General features: G+C 43.1%; 2 protein-coding genes across 7 annotated transcripts in view; one reads left to right on the forward strand and one right to left on the reverse strand.

The window, feature by feature from the left end:
- EIF4ENIF1 (eukaryotic translation initiation factor 4E nuclear import factor 1) overlaps window positions 1-5520 on the reverse strand; it is a 35132-nt gene extending 29612 nt beyond the window's left edge. For all 3 annotated transcript variants that reach the window (XM_048821098.2, XM_048821099.2, XM_048821096.2), the window contains exons 1-2: window positions 5402-5520; window positions 4252-4372 (exon numbers count right to left, since the gene is read on the reverse strand). In XM_048821098.2, the coding sequence (XP_048677055.2) occupies window positions 4252-4344 (93 nt within the window). In that variant the 5' untranslated portion in view covers window positions 4345-4372; window positions 5402-5520. The remainder of the gene's footprint in view (window positions 1-4251; window positions 4373-5401) is intronic.
- A 464-nt stretch (window positions 5521-5984) lies between these two features.
- Window positions 5985-18224, forward strand: part of SFI1 (SFI1 centrin binding protein) — a 57947-nt gene continuing 45707 nt past the window's right edge. The window contains exons 1-4 of one of the 4 annotated variants that reach the window (XM_048821035.2): window positions 5985-6081; window positions 12891-12993; window positions 14277-14456; window positions 15314-15385. In XM_048821035.2, the coding sequence (XP_048676992.2) occupies window positions 12971-12993; window positions 14277-14456; window positions 15314-15385 (275 nt within the window). In that variant the 5' untranslated portion in view covers window positions 5985-6081; window positions 12891-12970. Of the gene's footprint in view, window positions 6082-7672; window positions 7742-9896; window positions 10625-12890; window positions 12994-14276; window positions 14457-15313; window positions 15386-17257; window positions 17287-18224 lie in introns of those variants that run through there. The other 3 variants (XM_048821036.2, XM_048821034.2, XM_048821037.2) reach the window with 3 other exon arrangements.

Here is an 18224-nt window from a genome sequence, read left to right on the forward strand (position 1 = left end):
CAGGGAGAGCAGCCAAATGAGCAGGAGAAACACAGGGAAAGGACTGAGCCCCCCTTTCCCCCATACCACAGGTAACATGGGGTGGGGGGAGCAGGGAGGGTTGGATGGGGGGCAGAGAGCAGAGGTGTTTGGATAGCATGCAGGAGTCCTGGGGGCAGTCAGGGGTGGGAAGCGGGGGGTGTTGGGTGGGAGTTCTGGGAGGCTGGAATGGGGGCAGGAGCCAGGCCATGCCTCACCATTTGGGGAGGCATAGCCTCCCCCAGCCTTCTCTACCCAGCCCTCCATACAATTTCTGTACCCAATGTGGCCCTAGGGCCAAAAAGTTTGCCTCCCCCTGCTCCAAATAGCACGGAGTCCCCTCTAGATATACTGTTTATACTATAAGTGGATATTGTACAATAGTTATTCATAATTCAGCATTGGGTAGAATAAATATGCCACACATTTAAGTTTTCCCCCTTTACTATTAGGATTCAAATAAAAAACGTCTACTACAGCATACTTTCTGAAGTTACCTTTAAGATAAACTAGAAGACCAGCCATCATCTTTCTGATTTGCTCCATTTAAAGCACAAAGGAGCAGCATCAGTTCTTTGGACAGCAATTTACATCACTGTGGCACTGACGGTGTTGGTTTCTGATTACCCCTATTCCCTCCCGAGTCATTTTTGTTCAGGAATCAGGGAGACAAACTGATAATACTGAGCAAGAAGGAGCCAGAAGAATAAAGGGATCCTAGCAATAGCCAGGACGTGCAGCACCAAGCTAGCCTGAAAAGGAAACTTCTCCCTAGCATTTAATGATTCAGTGCTTCTTCACACAATCCAGTCAGTCAACCCAGGGAACTTAATGCAGGAGATGTGGTGAAGATCAGAAGTGTAACTAGGTTCAAAAACATAATTTGATAAGATCATGTAGCATAGCTCCATAAATAGCTATTAATCAAGATGGTCAGGGATGCAACTGCACACCCTGGTGTCCCTAAACCTTTGACTACCAGAAGCTGGGCTTGGACAACAGGGGATGGATCACTTGATAATTGCCCTATTCGGTTCATTTCCTATGAAACATGGGCCACTGGTGGAAGACTGGATACTAGACGGACCACTGGTCTGACCCAATATGGCCATTCTTATGTTTTTTTTTAATAAGTTTGAGGCTTGTGATGAGTGGATTTAAAAAAAAAAAGCGTTGAGCCATCTGACAGCCACTATTAAGTTTAAGCAAATTAGAAATACCAAAACACACCTGGGGCTGAAAAGCTGTACCTTATTTACCTAAGGAACGAAGATTTGAGTGCAGCAAGACCATCCCAAATATAGGACTTGATATCTAGAGCAGATGTCAGCCAAAGATTGTCTAGCCAACTGGGTAACATCCATAGCAATGCACAACTATATAGCACCACAACTATGCTGCATAATCCTGTACTGTTGGTGCAGGCTGCATCTCCACAAGGGGTTTTTCCATCAGTGTAGGAACACCACTTCCGAGTGACAGTAGCTAGGTCAATGGAAGAATTAGCTGCATCTACACTAGAGGTTAGGTCAACATAGTTATGTTGCTCAGGAGTGCAAAAAATAAAAATAAAAAAATCTACAATTCAATTTTAAGTGTAGACCAGGCCTGAACAGTGTAAGTTGGCCAAGTTCTCTACAAATGGAAAGTTCAAAAGCAGCTACTTAGTTCACTGGTTTAGACAAAGCATGAGACACCATAAGCTATAATAATGAGCCTTGGGTTGTTAGTCAGGAGAATGTGTGTTCTAGACCAGGCTCTTTCAGTGACTGACTATGCGGCCTTTGAGATGCACTTTATTTATGAAGTGGGAATAACACTTCCACTTCTGTTAGTGATGGTGAGGATTAGTATCTGCACAGCACTTGGAACACAAATTGTAAGTGTTAAATATTGCTAAAAAGCTACATTTTAGTTCTAAAACTTAGACTGGTCACCTTTTGAAAAAAATTAGATCAAAGGGTTTGCAAGCTTTCATGGTGTGGACCAACTGCCCTCCCACTTTCTAATTATGTAATAGCTCTGCAGTGACTGTTTACACAGTAGATATTAAAATCACATTGAACGATGCTCCTAGCAGCTGGAAACAGGGAGAATAAATAGCCATTCTCCACAAACCACCACTAGGTGTTCTGGACCATAGGTGCTTCAGACTAGTTTGGAATCTGGTGACTTGAATCATTTTTTTTTATATGCATTTAAGGTGCTCTGGCTAAACCCTAGAACCAATCCTTTTACTTAGGAGAACAGATAACCCTTTAAAAAAAGCTCACAAAGTGAGGAAATTACAAGAAACGTTAACCTCAGGACAGATGTCAATTGCCACTAAAACTGCAGTATCAGTTGAGTGAGACTAGAAGTATCCTGCCATTAGTTTAACAACTGCATCCTGATCAAAATTAGGGGCACAGACATATATATCATTACTATTGTTGGTTCAGGGAACACAGAAGCAGTGGTAGCACACTCCTGAGGCAGAGGAGTGAAACTCCAGGGCATTAGCAGTCTAGGTCCCACACATCAGGATTGAGGACCAAAGCTTGGATCTTTGTTTCCCATGCCAGTAGGAACTGGGAGCAAGACAGAGGCACCCATTTAGCTTTTGGGCAAGATGTACCTCGTTGACTATCAGCCACCTCAGGCCAAACAAATGATATGCATCTACCAGAATCTGAAGGAAGCCTCATACAGTACTCAGTCTTAGGGAAAACTGCTATACTTTGCATTCCCCCCCCCCACCGGCCATCTCAAACTACTGAGAAACCCAATACCAAAGGGGACTGGGCACACTGGCAGAACTAAAGATTGAGGGGAAGACACGCACAAGATTAAGCAGCTTAATTGCACCTCCGTGCTCAAAAAAATTGTTTTGGAAGTTGACAAGTCATTACTGCTGTAAAGCCACCAATAACCCTGCCTCATCCCAACAATTCAGTCCCTCACTTGAAGTTAATTGTATCATGGGAAAGAATGACAACATATTATACATAACAGAGCACAGTGATCTGCAGACAAGTAAAACCAATACAGATAGAGGGTAAAAGGAGCCCAGGTCTTACAAAAAGTAAGGATCTTTGTACACATCTTGTTAGTTCCTAATTTTTTTTTAAATATATATATCTATAAAAATAGGTTTTGAGTCAGTGTTAGAAGGCATGCTGAAAGAAGCTAGGCTTTCATTTAACGGAGATGAGCAAACTTGCAAAAACCTTAGAGATTAATAAAAGTCTATTTCTTAAAATGGAGACATACTTTCAAGAGAGTAATGGAATCAACTCACATCATATACTACCTAGCTTATGTAACTGCATTCTCCTCTAACTGCATCCTTTTATTTATTAAGCCCACTTGTTGGGCTTTGTCTTATATTCAGATTGTAAACTTTCCAGGGCAGGAACAATCTTTTTAATCTGTTTGCACAGCACCCAACATGGTTAAATCCTAATCACCACAGTAAACAAAAGAGTTTCCTCATGTCTTCCCACAGTGAAGCAAACACTTTCAGCAATGCTGCCAATGCAGAATACCAACATTAGCAGAAGCGGGCTACCAGTTTCTCCAATATATAAGAATTGGATATAGTTTGCAAGTGCATGAACCAATAAGAGTATGGTGAGAACTATAAAGCTTAAGCCATATCTAGACAGTGTCAATACTTGAAAGTTTCTTCCAAAATTAAATATCTGTTCCTGTCTTATGTAGGGCCTCAGCTTTCCCCTGCTTCACAACTGAACTCACTTCATAAGTCCTGAAACTGCATTCACTGCACAAGGCATCTATGTATTTACAAGCCAAGTTTGATACAGCTATCCATATGAGAACTAAACATTCCAAGGAGACTATACTATCCTTCCTCCTAGAAGGACTCTCCTCCATGTTTGGTATGATGTCTATTTGGACCATGACCAGACTAGAATTTAAGACATGTTATGCATCACATTTGCCAACACATTTTAAAGCATAGTGGAGGGCAAGCATAGGCTTCAACTTGATCAGTTTAGCACATGTTGTGGGGCACAGATACTACAGTGAGGTGATGGTGTCCATTTAAGACAGCATTCCTTGTTTAAGCTAATATATAGCTATAACACACCTTCAAATCCTACTCTGGACCAGGAGGAGGAGGAGGAGGAAAGTAGGACTTTTTTTTCCTGAAATTGATCACTTTTAATCCATTTAAGTGTTTCATAAACACTGAATTCATACAATTTTTAAAGAAAAAGGTTAGCTTACTTTTGTGTAACGATGAGATTTTACTGTTATTCTGTTCAAGTCAAGGAAAGTGTCCCCATTTTCAATTTCTGCTATAGCCCCTCTCTTATCCATGGCTCCTTGAAAGCCTTTGACTATGGACCTGATTAAAAAAGAATTATGTTAATAAAATAGACAACACAGCTGAAGGCTTTATGGTGTACACCTTCCTTACTGCCCATGGAACAGTCATCAATTTACATTTAACATAAGAAATTACATTCCACAAAAGATATTTTTACTGTTTGATGTGCTGGCTGTTTTGTGCCTCCAAACTATAACTGGTTGTAAAATATCTTAACTAACAGCTCTAGAACAAATATTAATTAATCAATCAATCATAGGAGCCTAGACTCCTTTGTAATTCAGAGACCCAGCTCTTAAGCAGCTTTAACACAGAGATTATTACAGGGACAGAACCAGAGTACAGAAGGGAAGTTCGTGAAATGAAAAAGACAGATTGGATAGGAAGCCCTCTCCCTCAGGCAGGGAAGTCCTAGATGCCTATGCCACCTGGCCATGACAGCCACTTGCACCCCATTTTGTGGCATGCAGGACAGTAGACACACAGGCATACCATGGAGGGGCCTGGGCCTCCAAGCCATGGCTTGCAGAGCCAACAGAGCCCTACACAGAGAGCCAGTGCCACTGTTTCTGTACGGTTGCCAACACTGTATTTCAAAAATACAGACCAGTTTTCTTAGCACCCCTACCCCACCTCTCTTCCCGATATTATCATAATCGATATTGTTGTGAACACCACTTATATTCACCAGAGATACTTCTTGCTGCTTTTTGCAGTGCTCTTATTGTACAGAGAGGAAAAAATAGGGGCTGCCCCTCGTAATAAGGGGCTGTGGGCAAGCCTAGACAGCTGACAAGGCAGAGAGAGGGCCCCAGGCTCATGGCTGGCAAGACGAGACAGAGCAGCCCCCCCGCCCTCTCCATCTGCCCCATGGGTGACCTGACTCTCACCGCGATAGGAGGCCCTCGTCTGGGATGGGGACGGAGGAAAGAAGACCCAGGGCCGCCCGGTCCTACTAGGCCCAGCCACCAACAAACCGGTGGCGAGCGGCAGGTAACGCCTCACCTGGCGGTAGGCGGCCCCAGCCCCGGCCAAGAGGATACTCACTGTGCAGAGGACGAGGTCCCCTCCAGAGCGCTCAGCTCCACACAAGGCCTTGCCGCCGCCCGCGGCGTTACTTAGCCCTAGTGACCGGCTTCTCTCCCCTCCCCCCCAGCAGCGCCCCGCGCCGCGCTCGCCACACACGGCTCCCTCCCCGCCCGGCCGCTTGCCCGCCCCCGGCTCGCGCCGCCGCTACTCCCCCACTGTTCTCCGTTCCCTTCTCCAGCTCGCTCGCTCACGCGCCCTCTCCCGATTTGCCCGACTCTCGCACTTTGTCTCTCCTCAGCCACCGTAACCGGGGCTTTCTAGCGCCCACCGCTCACCCCTTTAATAGCCACCGCGCAGGCGCGGCCCGCTCGCCCGGCCCGGGAGCTCTCGGCTGTAATGCCTGACTGAAAAGCACAGCCTCCCGCCATATGGCGCCTCCTCGCCTCTTTATAGCGAACTTCAAAAGTGAATCACGGCCTAGTACCGATTTTTTTGTAGACATATCCATAGAAGACGGATGGTTTGACGAATTGCGAGGACCCCTCAGGCACTATCACCAGCCAGCCCACGCTGCGGGGGCGGGAGCATGGTTTAAGGACCATGTGCACCGAAGCTGACAGACTTTTTTGTTTGGTTGGGTTTTTTTGACTCCTGCATTTATCATTTCCTGATGTTTTATTTCCAGATTCCCTATACGGGTGAGTTTGTACTAAGAACTCAAGCTCTCTATACTAATTTCCCCCTACTGTTACTCACACCTTCCTGTCAACTGTTTGAAACAGGCCACCCTCATTACCACTACAAAAGTGATTTTTCCTCCCTTGGTATTCTACTGTTAATTGAATTGTCTCATTAGCACTGACCCCCCACTTGATAAGGCAATGCTCATCTTTTCATATACTATGTATATATACCTGCTTCTGTATTTTCTACTCCATGCATCTGATGAAGTGGGTTTTAGCCCATGAAAGCTTATGCTCAAATAAATTTGTTAGTCTCTAAGGTGCCACAAGGACTCCTTGTTGTTTTTGCTGATACAGACTAACACGGCTACCACTCTGAGTCCTTGTGTTGTGTATTTATAAAGATGCTGTTGAGCCTGTAAACAATTTCCCATGTTGTGTGAGTAGTGCTAGGTGATTTTCATACGCAAGAGAAGGGATGGGCCCCTGCCCTGCGGCGCTTGGAGCCTAAGAACAGAGAGACAGAGGTAAGGGAAGAGGAACAAGGATTTTCTATGCAGGACAACTGTTCTCTTAGGAAGCAGAAACATAGCTTTTAAGAGGGACTGAAAATTGGAGGGGACAGTCCAGTCCCACCTCAAGTTTCTCAGCTCTATGTTCCCCTTTGAGCTGAAAAAATAAAAAAATAGCTATGGAGTCAAACGTGCAGCCTGACTCCCTGCTAGACCAACTATACCAGGTAGTGATTTTAAAACAAGCCCAACTGTGCTGTTAATGATGGGTTTTTAGGCAGGGCCAGTGCTTAGTTCCAGCACAGAGTTATTTTTGTTGTTGTTTGTATGTGGGGTGTTTTTTGGGGGGTAAGTGGGGGCGGGGGGAGAGGGTCATGTGCACTGTACTCACCTGTCAGGGACCCATATACACACTGCAAAATCATTTTTCATCAAAGACCTGTTTTAAAAATTAACCTTTAAATCAATCCAAAATGAGGCATTTCCCTTCTCAAATGAGTGAAGCTTAGTATGTCTTCATAACAGGAGGAAAATAAGAACAGGGAATTGTATTACTTAATCTTTCGTATTCTCAGTCTTCTGGTACACCTATGCTATTAGCAAGAAATAGAGAATATATTTCCAACACCTGTTTATAGAACTTTTTTAGACAACATTCAATTAACAGCATCTGAGACCTTGATCTTGCATTGAGTTCCAGGTAAGTGGACCCTCTAGGTCCACAGAACTCCATTTAGGGTCCCAGTTGTGAAAATTGTTCAGAATAGGAGCCCTGTTGAGTCAACTCTACATAAGTACAGGGATCTGCCTTTGTGGAGCAACTTGCAGGATTGGGGCAAAAGTCAATATCTTCAACTATTTTCCAATTAAACAGAAGGTCCATATTAAATAATACATTGACATCAACCTTTATTGTAGAATGAAATAATATTATATAAAGATTTCTTACATTACAAGTCAGTGATATCTTTAAACATACATTTAAAAATGGCCACCATTTGATACCTTCCATGTACAGTAAGTTTGCCAGGCTGATCCACTCTTTGTCCACCTTAATTAGCTTACTGCATGATGAAGACCTCTTCAGCACTGCTCCAGCTGTCATACTTGAGGGTTAAGCAAGAGCCCTACAGGGTATAGTGTTTTGAAGGGCCCACTATAAGGTAAGGCTCTTTTGAGAAACTATGTAGGTAGACTCTGTGTCTGCACACAGACCCATTGTCTTTCATGGGATTCCACTCAGTTATCAGGGTCCACCTGCTGTGCAGTTCTCAGTGCAGGATCAGAGCCGAATACATGTGAGGTTTGAGGCAGATATCTGGAACCACATAGCACTTCTAGGGTTGGGAGAAAACTGAAACTGAGTGGATCAGGGATATTTGTTAGAAGGGAGACATGATAGATTTTACAAATTAGGGCAGGATAATCAGGGTACTTCCCATTATTGCTACTATAGCTGTTTGCAATAGATATATTATGTCTGATACAATTCTCCAGGGCTGTCAAATAGACTGGCACCTTTTGTGAACTTTAAAGTAACTAATTATGTAATCTAAAAAGAACAGTTTAACCAGGGTTTTCTTTAATGACTGTCTATGTACAAAGATTTATTTATTATTATGCATATAGATTTAGATTTTTTTTTAAATAATGGTGAATGTACAATGGATTCAGGAACTGGAGTCCTGCTGCATTTCTTAGTGAGCAGAAATTCTATTGAAGGCATCTTTCTGTAAGAAAAAGCGTGTAATGGGGGAAGAAGGACTGGAACAAATACACTATTAGAATAGATAACTAACAGGTATCTTTTACTTTGCATTTGTAAAATACTTTAGATACACACTTTGAAATGGATTGCAAACTTGTTTAGTTTAACTGTAGCTTTTGTAAATATCCCTGCATCCTAAGCTAAAATGCTATTTTGTAACTTCTTATAACACCTTAGAAAACAGGAGATAGCCATACACTTCATAAAACAGCAATATATAAAAGGACTATATTTTCCTCTTTCTACAGCTATGGCAAAAGGTGACTAACCCAATGCAATACTGTGTCAAGTTTTTATGCTGATTTTGGACTTGATTTTGTAGTTCTCATGCAGATACATTTATTTCAGTGGGAATTTTGTCTGCATAAGGACTGCATTCTTTAATATGCCGTGTGCTTAAAAAGCAAGTTTCAAAGTGATGTCATGAAGATGGCTATAAAAGGTGAGCCCAGATTAACCAAAGGCACTCAGTGCACTTGCACAGGGCTCCCACCGCAGGACACACACACACACACACAATGAGGGGCAGGGGAGGGTCCTACCTACATACTGTGGAAAGAGCCAGAAAAACAGGAGTCGGGAGCTGCACCAGCACGAAAGGACTGAAGTCACTGCAGGGTGAGTGCTTGGAGGCTTGCTCTCCAACACCCTCCCTGGTCCTCCCATCCACCTGGTGACAGGGAAGGTGGGGTTCCCTCAATTGCCACTGTGCACAGGGCCCCAAAATTCTTTATTTGGACACTGACAGGTGGCTTCTTTCTTGGCAGAAACCCTGTGGAATTTTGCCTGTATTGAAGTACAGGGCATCTCTGGGTTCATGAATGGTCTTGACATTTTGGGGATCAAGCTTAGCAAATGGTCTGAGAGGGACATTGTCAAGCTTAGAAGGAAGGACACTGGTCACAAGAAGTAGATTATTAGCAAGGAAAGTCATTCAAAATGACCTGCCCTCTCAAAACCAATAGTAACTAATAACTAAATAATAATATATCTTGCTTACATTAGTATAGCAGTTTTCATCCCCAAAGTCCCTAGAGCATTTTAGTCACATATGCTCTCTCCCAACTCTGCCATTGGCTGATTGTATGACCTTGTCTCTCTGTACCTGAGGTAAAGAGGGATAATGGTTAGGTCTGCAGATGTGTTGTAAGGATCAGTTCACCTAGTGCTGAAGGTGAAGAGATCTAAGTGCTATTAGCCGGCTACATATAGCACCCCTAACCTGCTGCTGGATTGGGGCTGGAGTGGGGACATGCTCTGAGTGGTGTTCCCAGAGAATGTGCCATGGGATTGTTTGAGGTTACTCGGAGCAGGACGTGGGTGGGTGTTTAAGATCATGTCCTTTGCCCCGTGGCTGCTGGGCCTTATCATTCACATACCAAATAGCCATGTGGGAGCTGGCACGCACTGAGGAGGCAAAGGGGACATGATGGGGCTTGGCTGCGTTTCCTTCTCGCCCATTCCCCTCCCAGGCGCTAGAGGCCGCTGCGGGGCCTCATCGCTCAGAGATACGGGCTGGGGTCCTGCTGCTGCTCGTCGCCATGGTGATAGAGGCGGTGCGTCGGGCGGGCCTGGAGGCTGCGCTGGGGACTGCGCGGGAGGAGCCGCTGGGACACGGCTTGGTCCCGGTTCGGCCCGGTGTCTGCTGCGAGAGATATGAGTTGCCTCACTGGGGTGGGGTGGGGCCCGGCCGTGAATAGTCCCCCTGGTTACACAGCCTGGGGGTCTAGGGCAGTGGTTTGACCGCTCTCCCGGTCCTATATCTGGGGGGGTGGCGGCGGCTCTAGGGCAGTGAGTTGCCCCCCTCCCGGTCCTACAGCTGTGTGTGTGTGTGTGGGGGGGGCTCTAGAGCAGTGAGTTGCCCCCCTCCCGGTCCTACAGCTGTGTGTGTTTGTGGGGGGGGCTCTAGAGCAGTGAGTTGCCCCCCTCCCGGTCCTACAGCTGTGTGTGTGTGTGGGGGGGCTCTAGGGCAGTGAGTTGCCCCCCTCCTTGTCCTACAGCTGTGTGTGTGTGTGGGGTGGCTCTAGGGCAGTGAGTTGCCCCCCTCCTTGTCCTACAGCTGTGTGTGTGTGGGGGGGGCCCTCTAGGGCAGTGAATTGCCTCCCTGGGCCTACAGCTGTGTGTGTGGGGGTGGCTCTAGGGCAGTGAGTGGGCCCCCCCATCCCATTATCCCACAGTTGTGGGGGGTGGGTCTCGGACAGTGAGTCAACCTCCCTGTATAACTCAGTCTCCTGCTGGAAGACAGGTGGATTGAGCAGCAAGTTGGTTCCCTGTCAAGGTAATCCTGGTCCTGCTACTGGAGGAGTGGGTTATGGGACTGTAAGTTGTACTCCGCCTCCGTGGTCCTGCCTTGTGACTGGGGAGTCTAGCCATCCTGTGAACTGCTGAGTCTGCACACGGTCTCCTGTAAAACGTAGGGGCCCCACAAGTGTTCCTGGTTACTCCTAAAAGCAGCTGAGGGGATACAGTAGGGCTGAGCTTGGGCTGTGAAGCCATGATCTTCCCTTCTCCCACTTTTCAGATCCTTTTCTGGGTATGAAAAGGGAAAGGCAAATGAGAGTGAGGGGTTTCTAATGCTAGATGCTGTGCCAGAGGAATCTGGACTCCCAGGGATTGTCTGCCGTATTAACAGGATTGTTCTGAATCTATGACACTTCCCTGTAGTGCCAGCGGAAATAGAGTTTCCAGAGGATTTGTGAACTCTCACAAATGGAATGGGATTGGAATTCAAAGTGAGAAGTTGTCCTTCCCAAGAACTGTCTGGTCAATATAAAGCATTAGACTAGTTTTGTTATTAACGTTTTACAGTCCTTTAAATAGGGAAGGTACAAACACCACAGAGACCAGCACAATACAAATATCTTCATAGTAGATGGGTTACGATTATTATGTTACAGCCAGGACCCCAAACATAACATCTTAATTGTGTTTATTGCAAGGGTTTGGATCATTACCCTGTAGTTCTGTAGTATATGTGTGTGTGTTTATATATATACTGTAGCATATATATGAACATATATGAAAGTTTTGATTGAAAATGAGTATATTTCGATTCTTCAGCCCTGATCCCACAAGGAGTTTACTGTGGGCAGAGCCCCATTGACTTCAGTGACTCTCTCCATTGGCACAGGGGTACATCTTCACTCATATCACTTTGCGGAATTGAGGCCTTAATGTCCCTTTCATTCCAGTCTTTCATGCCTTGCTCAGAGAAACTTTTATTTTAGATCCTAATGCTACAGTGTGCTCTGTGGAGACAGACCCCTTCATCTTCAGATCCAAATTAATTTTAGTCAGACTCTGTACTGGCTAGGGGTCCACTTGCACAGAGTTCGTTACAGGATCAGGGGTTGTATTTGGTATTCCATTTTCTTCATTTGTGTTTGAGGCAGTTTCACCTGTTATCTATTTCCTTGTATCTTGGCTCATAACTAGTATGTCTCGGTACTGGGACCTAGGTTCATATAAATACCAGGATTTGATTATACAGCAGCAGTTCTATTTAGACAGCCCTTGTTGTCTCAAGAGTTAAGTAATCTTGACTGATGTTATCATTAGGGTGTCTCAGTGTTTCATCATAACTGTTGATTGCCATGGGGTTTATAAACTTAGCATACACTATTCCTTGTAAGTTAAAATTTGAAATAAAAGGTCACAATCTGGGAGGTATTTTTCTGTTAATCAAAACTGGGCAAAATTAGCTTTGAAATTTGTATTGCAAAAAAGCAACAGCAAACAAAGAGCCTATTCTAAGGACACCCCCCCCACCAAAAAAAAAATTAAGCTGCATTTTCCAAGCTAATAGTCTGCAGCAAAGATCATTTGCTCTGTTTTAAGAAAGTCGTCTTTTCAAAGAGCAATAAGTATTATGTGTCTGGCATGATTTGATGGTTCTTTAAAGCACAAATCCAAAGGCTCCTTGACTTTAATCACCTGAGAAACAGAGTAGTCCTCTATAAATTCTATGTATTAAGAAATGCAGCTTATTATTATAAAGAAAACAAATTAGACTTGTGTACTTACTGGGCATTATCAATATGGTCTGACATCCCTGTCAGCCAATCAGACTGCTCTTTTTATATCCAGCTGTCAAGTTCTTTCATGCTTCTTATTTTTCAGTTCCTTTGTGTATGGGGCAATCAACAAAATATGTCAAATTGTTTGTGATATTGATACATATGGACCAGGTGTCACTAAAAATTCTAACAGTCCAATTGCATTATTTGACTAAACCAGTCTGTTGAGCACATGGAGATGGGCACATTAGAAATGCATATATAGAACCTTATCATGATATTTGGACATTTATTCACTAAATAAACCCATTGAAATCAACTTTATAAAATCAGAGGGTTGTGAATGTTCAGCAGTCCATCATTCTGACTGACTGAACATCTAGAAGTTTTGTATACTATTTTATTCAGGTGAGTTTGCGTGAGAAGTGATTGGGGTGCACCTGAGAGATTATACAAAATGTATGTGTCATATGAGCACCACTGATTCACCAAAAATAACTCAAAATAATTCTTATATATTGTCCAAAGGTGTTTGACTGCTAACACATGAGATTCCAGTGCAGAAGAGTAGTGGATTTGATTATAGAGGACCCAAGATTGGAGGAAAGATGGAGAAAAAGTCCAAGGGCAGGTGAGGAATGGTGGATAGGCACTCCCATGTTAAAGGATGCAGTTATATTATTTTGTTTTTATATCAATCCAACTCAATTGGATCTAAATAAAAGTTGTGTTACCTGTGTATTTTACTCAGAAGATGCTATTAACAATGTTTTGTAGACGTCTGTTCAAAAGTTGTTCCACTTTATTTGTATAGATGAAGCCTCTGTTGCCTATTGGGGAGCTCAGGAATGTGTTTATGGTTCTAATGTTCAAATCTGGAGGGTGGTGGCGGTGTTTGCTTCTGGGAAGGAAACTTGGATGCAACTGGTTCAACAAGTTGTAGCTGGTCTTAAATTGTGGTTGTTATCATAAAGTCAGTCAGGAATGTTAAACATGGAATCCCATAACACCATTTTTAAAGTCACTTTTCAGAATGGAACTGCACTTTGACTGAGACAGACTGTTTAAAGATGACCCACAAAGGGGAAAAAATGTTTTGCCTAGTTTGGCTTCTTTATGATCAATAAAGGCCTGAAAGATTTTTTTTTCAGAAAAGTCCATTTTTTCCCTGCTTGTTTTTCAGTTCAGGGCTCATCTGCACCAGCTTTCCTGTAAGACTATATGGAACACTGGAGAATTAATAGGACTGTGACATCACAAGTACCAAGAGACAGGAAGGGATTTTTAGTCCGATTTCTTAAAACTACTATTATTTATTTAATTATTTAAGAAAAGCATATTTAACTCATATCTGCGCACAGCTAGGAGAAAGGATCTTTTTGTGAAAGATCAAATGCTTCTTGCCCTTTAACTGAAGGTTGAGAAAGCTCCCACTTTAGTACTCTAGTAGGAATCTTTCAGCAAAAATAGAAAGTAGTAGGTGGTAATATTGTTGTTATTATTCTGAGGGTAAAAAATAAGCAGAACAACAAGTTTAAATCCACCTGAACAAAAGTTTCAGGACTTTATAAATATTAACAAAGTGAAAGAGAATACAAACCAACGTTCTTTCTTTTCCATGTCACCTTTTAAAGAAAGAGGAAATATGAATGGGATGATTGCACTTGGACCACTGTGCTCCCATCACCATGTGTTTCTGCAGCTTTTGGGGAATGACTGAGAAATTTCAGGAGACCGTTTACTGAGCATGAAAATGAATCAAATGAAACTTTTAAAAATACTGTCTGCAGGTGTTAACTTTATATGTGATTTTAGTGTGATACTTTTATATGGATGAGGTCACATAGACACTAATGTCTGCTAACTGTGAATCTGACCTTACAAGTGATATTTCTTTGTCTCTTTCCTTTTAAGTTTAAGATCTTTCCAGAGAGATGCAGCCCAGAAATTGCATACTAGCAAAGTCCATACATTTGGACGATCTGTTACTCCCCGGCCTGGTGGGAATCATTGTTGGAATGGGAGTCATCAGGTTCCGTATCAGGTCACATACACCTGGAACCGAGGTGGGAGGTTAAAAGAACTCCGTATCAGGTGATAGTGAAAGCTGTGCTCTGTATGCTTTGGTTTTTTAATCCTACTACGGAAGGGAGCATTTTCTAGTGGTTGGAGCAGGGGACTGGAAGTCATGAGACCTGGGTTTTACTCTCATATTTGCCATTGATTTGCTAAGTGACCTTGGGAAAGTCATTTATCCTTTTTGTGGCTCAGTTTCTCCATCTGTTAAATAGGACTAATAATATCCACTATTTTTGATTTCCAGAGGAAAGGTGCTCACTAAATACGAAGTAGTACTATGAGTGTCCTCCTCACTGTGGCTGATTCTGTATTTTGAATGGTTTGCTTTATGAGGCATTTGATATCTTTTGCTATTCCTCTTGTAGGAAAATGTAAATAACTAGTAGTGAATAAGATGCATATGAATAGAATATAAATACAGGAATCTAGCCAAGCATTTTAACTCTTAGTTCTGTGATCTAAGACCCACTCTACAAATTGTTTAGAAAAAGCCATTCTGTTATGGGATCAGATAGAGTCACTATGCAAATGAAACACAGAAGGGCCTAAGCTCCATTAAATCACCTGACGGCATCCCAATTAAGCAACCATCATTGTTATTTAGTATCATTAGGTGTAATAGATTCCAGAGGAGACATCTTGTCTACATGGATTTCCCAGCTAAGTGTGTCCCATACACATGCCTAAGTTAATGGGACAACTTACACGGTTAAAGTTAAACATGTGTGTAAGTCTGTGCAGGATTGGGACCTTACTGTTGTGTATTGTAGTTATTATGTATCAAGCTTCTGAGTCTTCAAAACCATTGCCTGGAAATTAAGAGATTGAGTACAAACATGCAGAAAGGCAACTAACCTATGTTTGTCTTCCAGGCATCTGGCCAGGAAGTTCCTCTATTTGTGGGTGAAAAAGACTTTTGGACAAATTCTTCCTTCCAAAGCCAGGTAATTGAAGCTCCAAGTAGTAAGATTCTGCCTTGACATGGCTGAGCATTTGTATGGCTAGGCAAAGGGATACCTGCTTTGCAGGAAAATATTTGCAGATGCCTTCTGAAATTATTTGAGATCCTGTCTCTGAATAGGAGTACTTGTGGCACCTTAGAGACTAACCAATTTATTCTACTCTGAAACCTGTCTCTGAATATTATTCTTAAATAATTGTGGCCAAATTTTACTTTAACTGTAAATCCAGAGAAATTGCACTGGTTTCAGTGCAGATTTGCGGGATTTACACCAGTAAAACTGAGAGTAGAATTTGGCCTTTGATTTTCATTATATGTTTTTTAAAATTATAATATTATAAACAGTAAAGGTGGGAAAGACCCAATAGATCATTTAATTCACTTCATCCTGCAGTATACCAGGTTATTCTTGATGTGTATTCACAAATGCTTTGCATATTTGATCTTTGAACTGCTACAGCAATAGAGCTTCTGAAATTTGGTTTTAAATCACTACTGAAAAAGCAACACTCTTGTTTGGAATGTCTTCCTATTTTGCTTCAATTTGTGTGTCCACTCTTGCTTGTCCTTGCTCTATGGCAGAGGTGGGCAAACTACTGTCCGTGGGCCACATCCGGCCCGTGGGACCCTCCTGCCCGGCCCCTGAGCTCCTGGCCCAGGAGGCTGGACCCCGGCCCCTCCCCTGCTGTTCCCCCTCCCCCGCAGCTTCAGCACGCCATGCCATTGGCACAGTGCTCTGGGCTGCCGGGCAGTGCAGTTGCAGAGCCGCAGCCTGACCCAGTGCTCTGGGTGGCACGGCTGTAGTGCTGCCAGCCACCGGTGCGCCAAGCAGCGTGATAAGGGGACAGGGAGCCAGGGGGGTTGGATAGAGGGCAGGGGAGTTGGGGGAGGGTGGTCAGGGGGTGGGGAGGTTGGATGGGGCAGGAGCCCCAGGGGAGCCGTTGTGGTGAGAAGCTGGGGAGTCGGATAGGAGGTGGGGGCCAGGCAGCGCCTGGCTGTTGGGGGAGACATAGCCTCCCCTTACCAGCCCTCCATACAATTTTGGAAACCCGATGTGGCCCTCAGGCCAAAAAGTTTGCCCGCCCCTGCTCTACAGGCATAATCCAGTTCCTATTGAAGACAGTGGAAGACTTGCATTGACTTCAGTATGAGTTAGATCAGGCCCCAAGTCATCCCATTTGATTCCAGTATGAGGAATATAAATTCTTACCAAGACTGTATTAGCTGGTGAACATGAATTGTTCTGTGAGCCAGAATAGTACTCTTCCCCTCTTCCTCCCACATATTGGGTGTGCATTACTTGCTTTGGCAATGTGCAGATCCAGTGTAAGAAGTCTGGTAAATGAATGAAAATGCCCTTTTTGAAATCTAGAGCTCAGCCAGCTAAATTAAACTAAAATAACTTTATTTTAAATTTAAAAAATATTGTTCCCAAATCCAGGACCAGATCTAGGGTCACATTATTAGGGGAGGGTATTTTTGGGCCTTTGAATGTTGTAATTTAAAAAGTGAACAACCTTTCAAGGAGGTAGTTAAAATCCAAGACTTTCCAGGGATCTAAGAGTTTTAAAAAGTGAAATTTGGCTACTGTGTCAGTATTTTGCTATGATTTATAATTTAAATAAAGGATGAAGGCTGTACGTACATATTGTACATATTTTGGCCTTTCTGACAATCATTTGGGGCTCCTTGAAGATCATTTGGGGGAACAAAATGTCTCTTTTGCCCCACTGATAGTGCCAGGTCTGCCCAAATCCCACGTTGCCCTGGTTCACCACCCTCCTGTTGTTTTAACAATTCAGCCAATCTGAAAGAATAACCTATGGCTCTTTGATTTTTTCCTGCTTGAGTGCTTGGAATGGCTTAGCAGTTTGGTTTGATGGGGTAGGTAGCTTTGAATTGTAATATATGGGATTTTTTATTGTTTGTTTGGGGGGGGGGCTGGTCATTTTGATCCTGATCCTGCAGTCCTTACACATTTGAACAGCCCCATTAACTCGGTGGGATTCTTCCCGTGAACAAGGACTGCAAGACTGGGCCCATTGTTTGTTTGCTTATCTGTCTCTGTTTTCTTGCCTATTCTTAGGTTGATCCTTCCATTTTCCTAATCTCCATGAAAAAATATGTAGATGAGAAACATGAGGAAATTATTCACACTTGCACCTAGTGCAACTTTACATTTTTCAGAATATTAGCTATGTCATTTTGGCCAATGATCATTTTCCCAGAGTAATGTTCAAGTGAAGTGAGGTATCTCAGATAGGGACAATAGATATACTGGTCATTGTTATTTCTAATTACAGAGAATCTTGTTATTAGAAATCCCTCATCTGAGTCCCAGTTCCTTAGTTCAAAACCTCATCCCATCTGAGTTTTTATTAGTTTAGCATTAACATGAATGTTCTTGTAACACCGTCCGCTGGCCTGGTCATCTGTGGGAATTGAACCCAGGATCTCTGGATCTAAAAGCAAAGACCTTTATGGCTTGTGCTAAAGGACTAGGTTAATAAACTCAGAGGCAGTAGCTCATTCATAAACCTTTATACATGTCAACTAAAGGCTGACAAGCAGCCACACTGTTAGCACATGGTGCATGTAGAAAGAATATTATCTAAGGTTTTTAATCATCCCTTTTTGGAATTTTAAATTCAGAATAATTTGTTTCACGGAGCACAGTTGGTATATTTCAGAGAAATATAAACCTGTAATCCAAATTAGTTACAAATATACTTTTAAAAATTAAAACAAAAGTTAGCTTTTGGAAAAAAACATTCACACAAACCAATACCGAGCAAGACTGACTAGAGATGTAAATGTAGCAG

The sequence above is a fragment of the Caretta caretta genome, chromosome 15 (assembly GCF_965140235.1).
Source record: "Caretta caretta isolate rCarCar2 chromosome 15, rCarCar1.hap1, whole genome shotgun sequence".
In the NCBI taxonomy this organism is placed as follows: Eukaryota; Metazoa; Chordata; order Testudines; family Cheloniidae; genus Caretta; species Caretta caretta.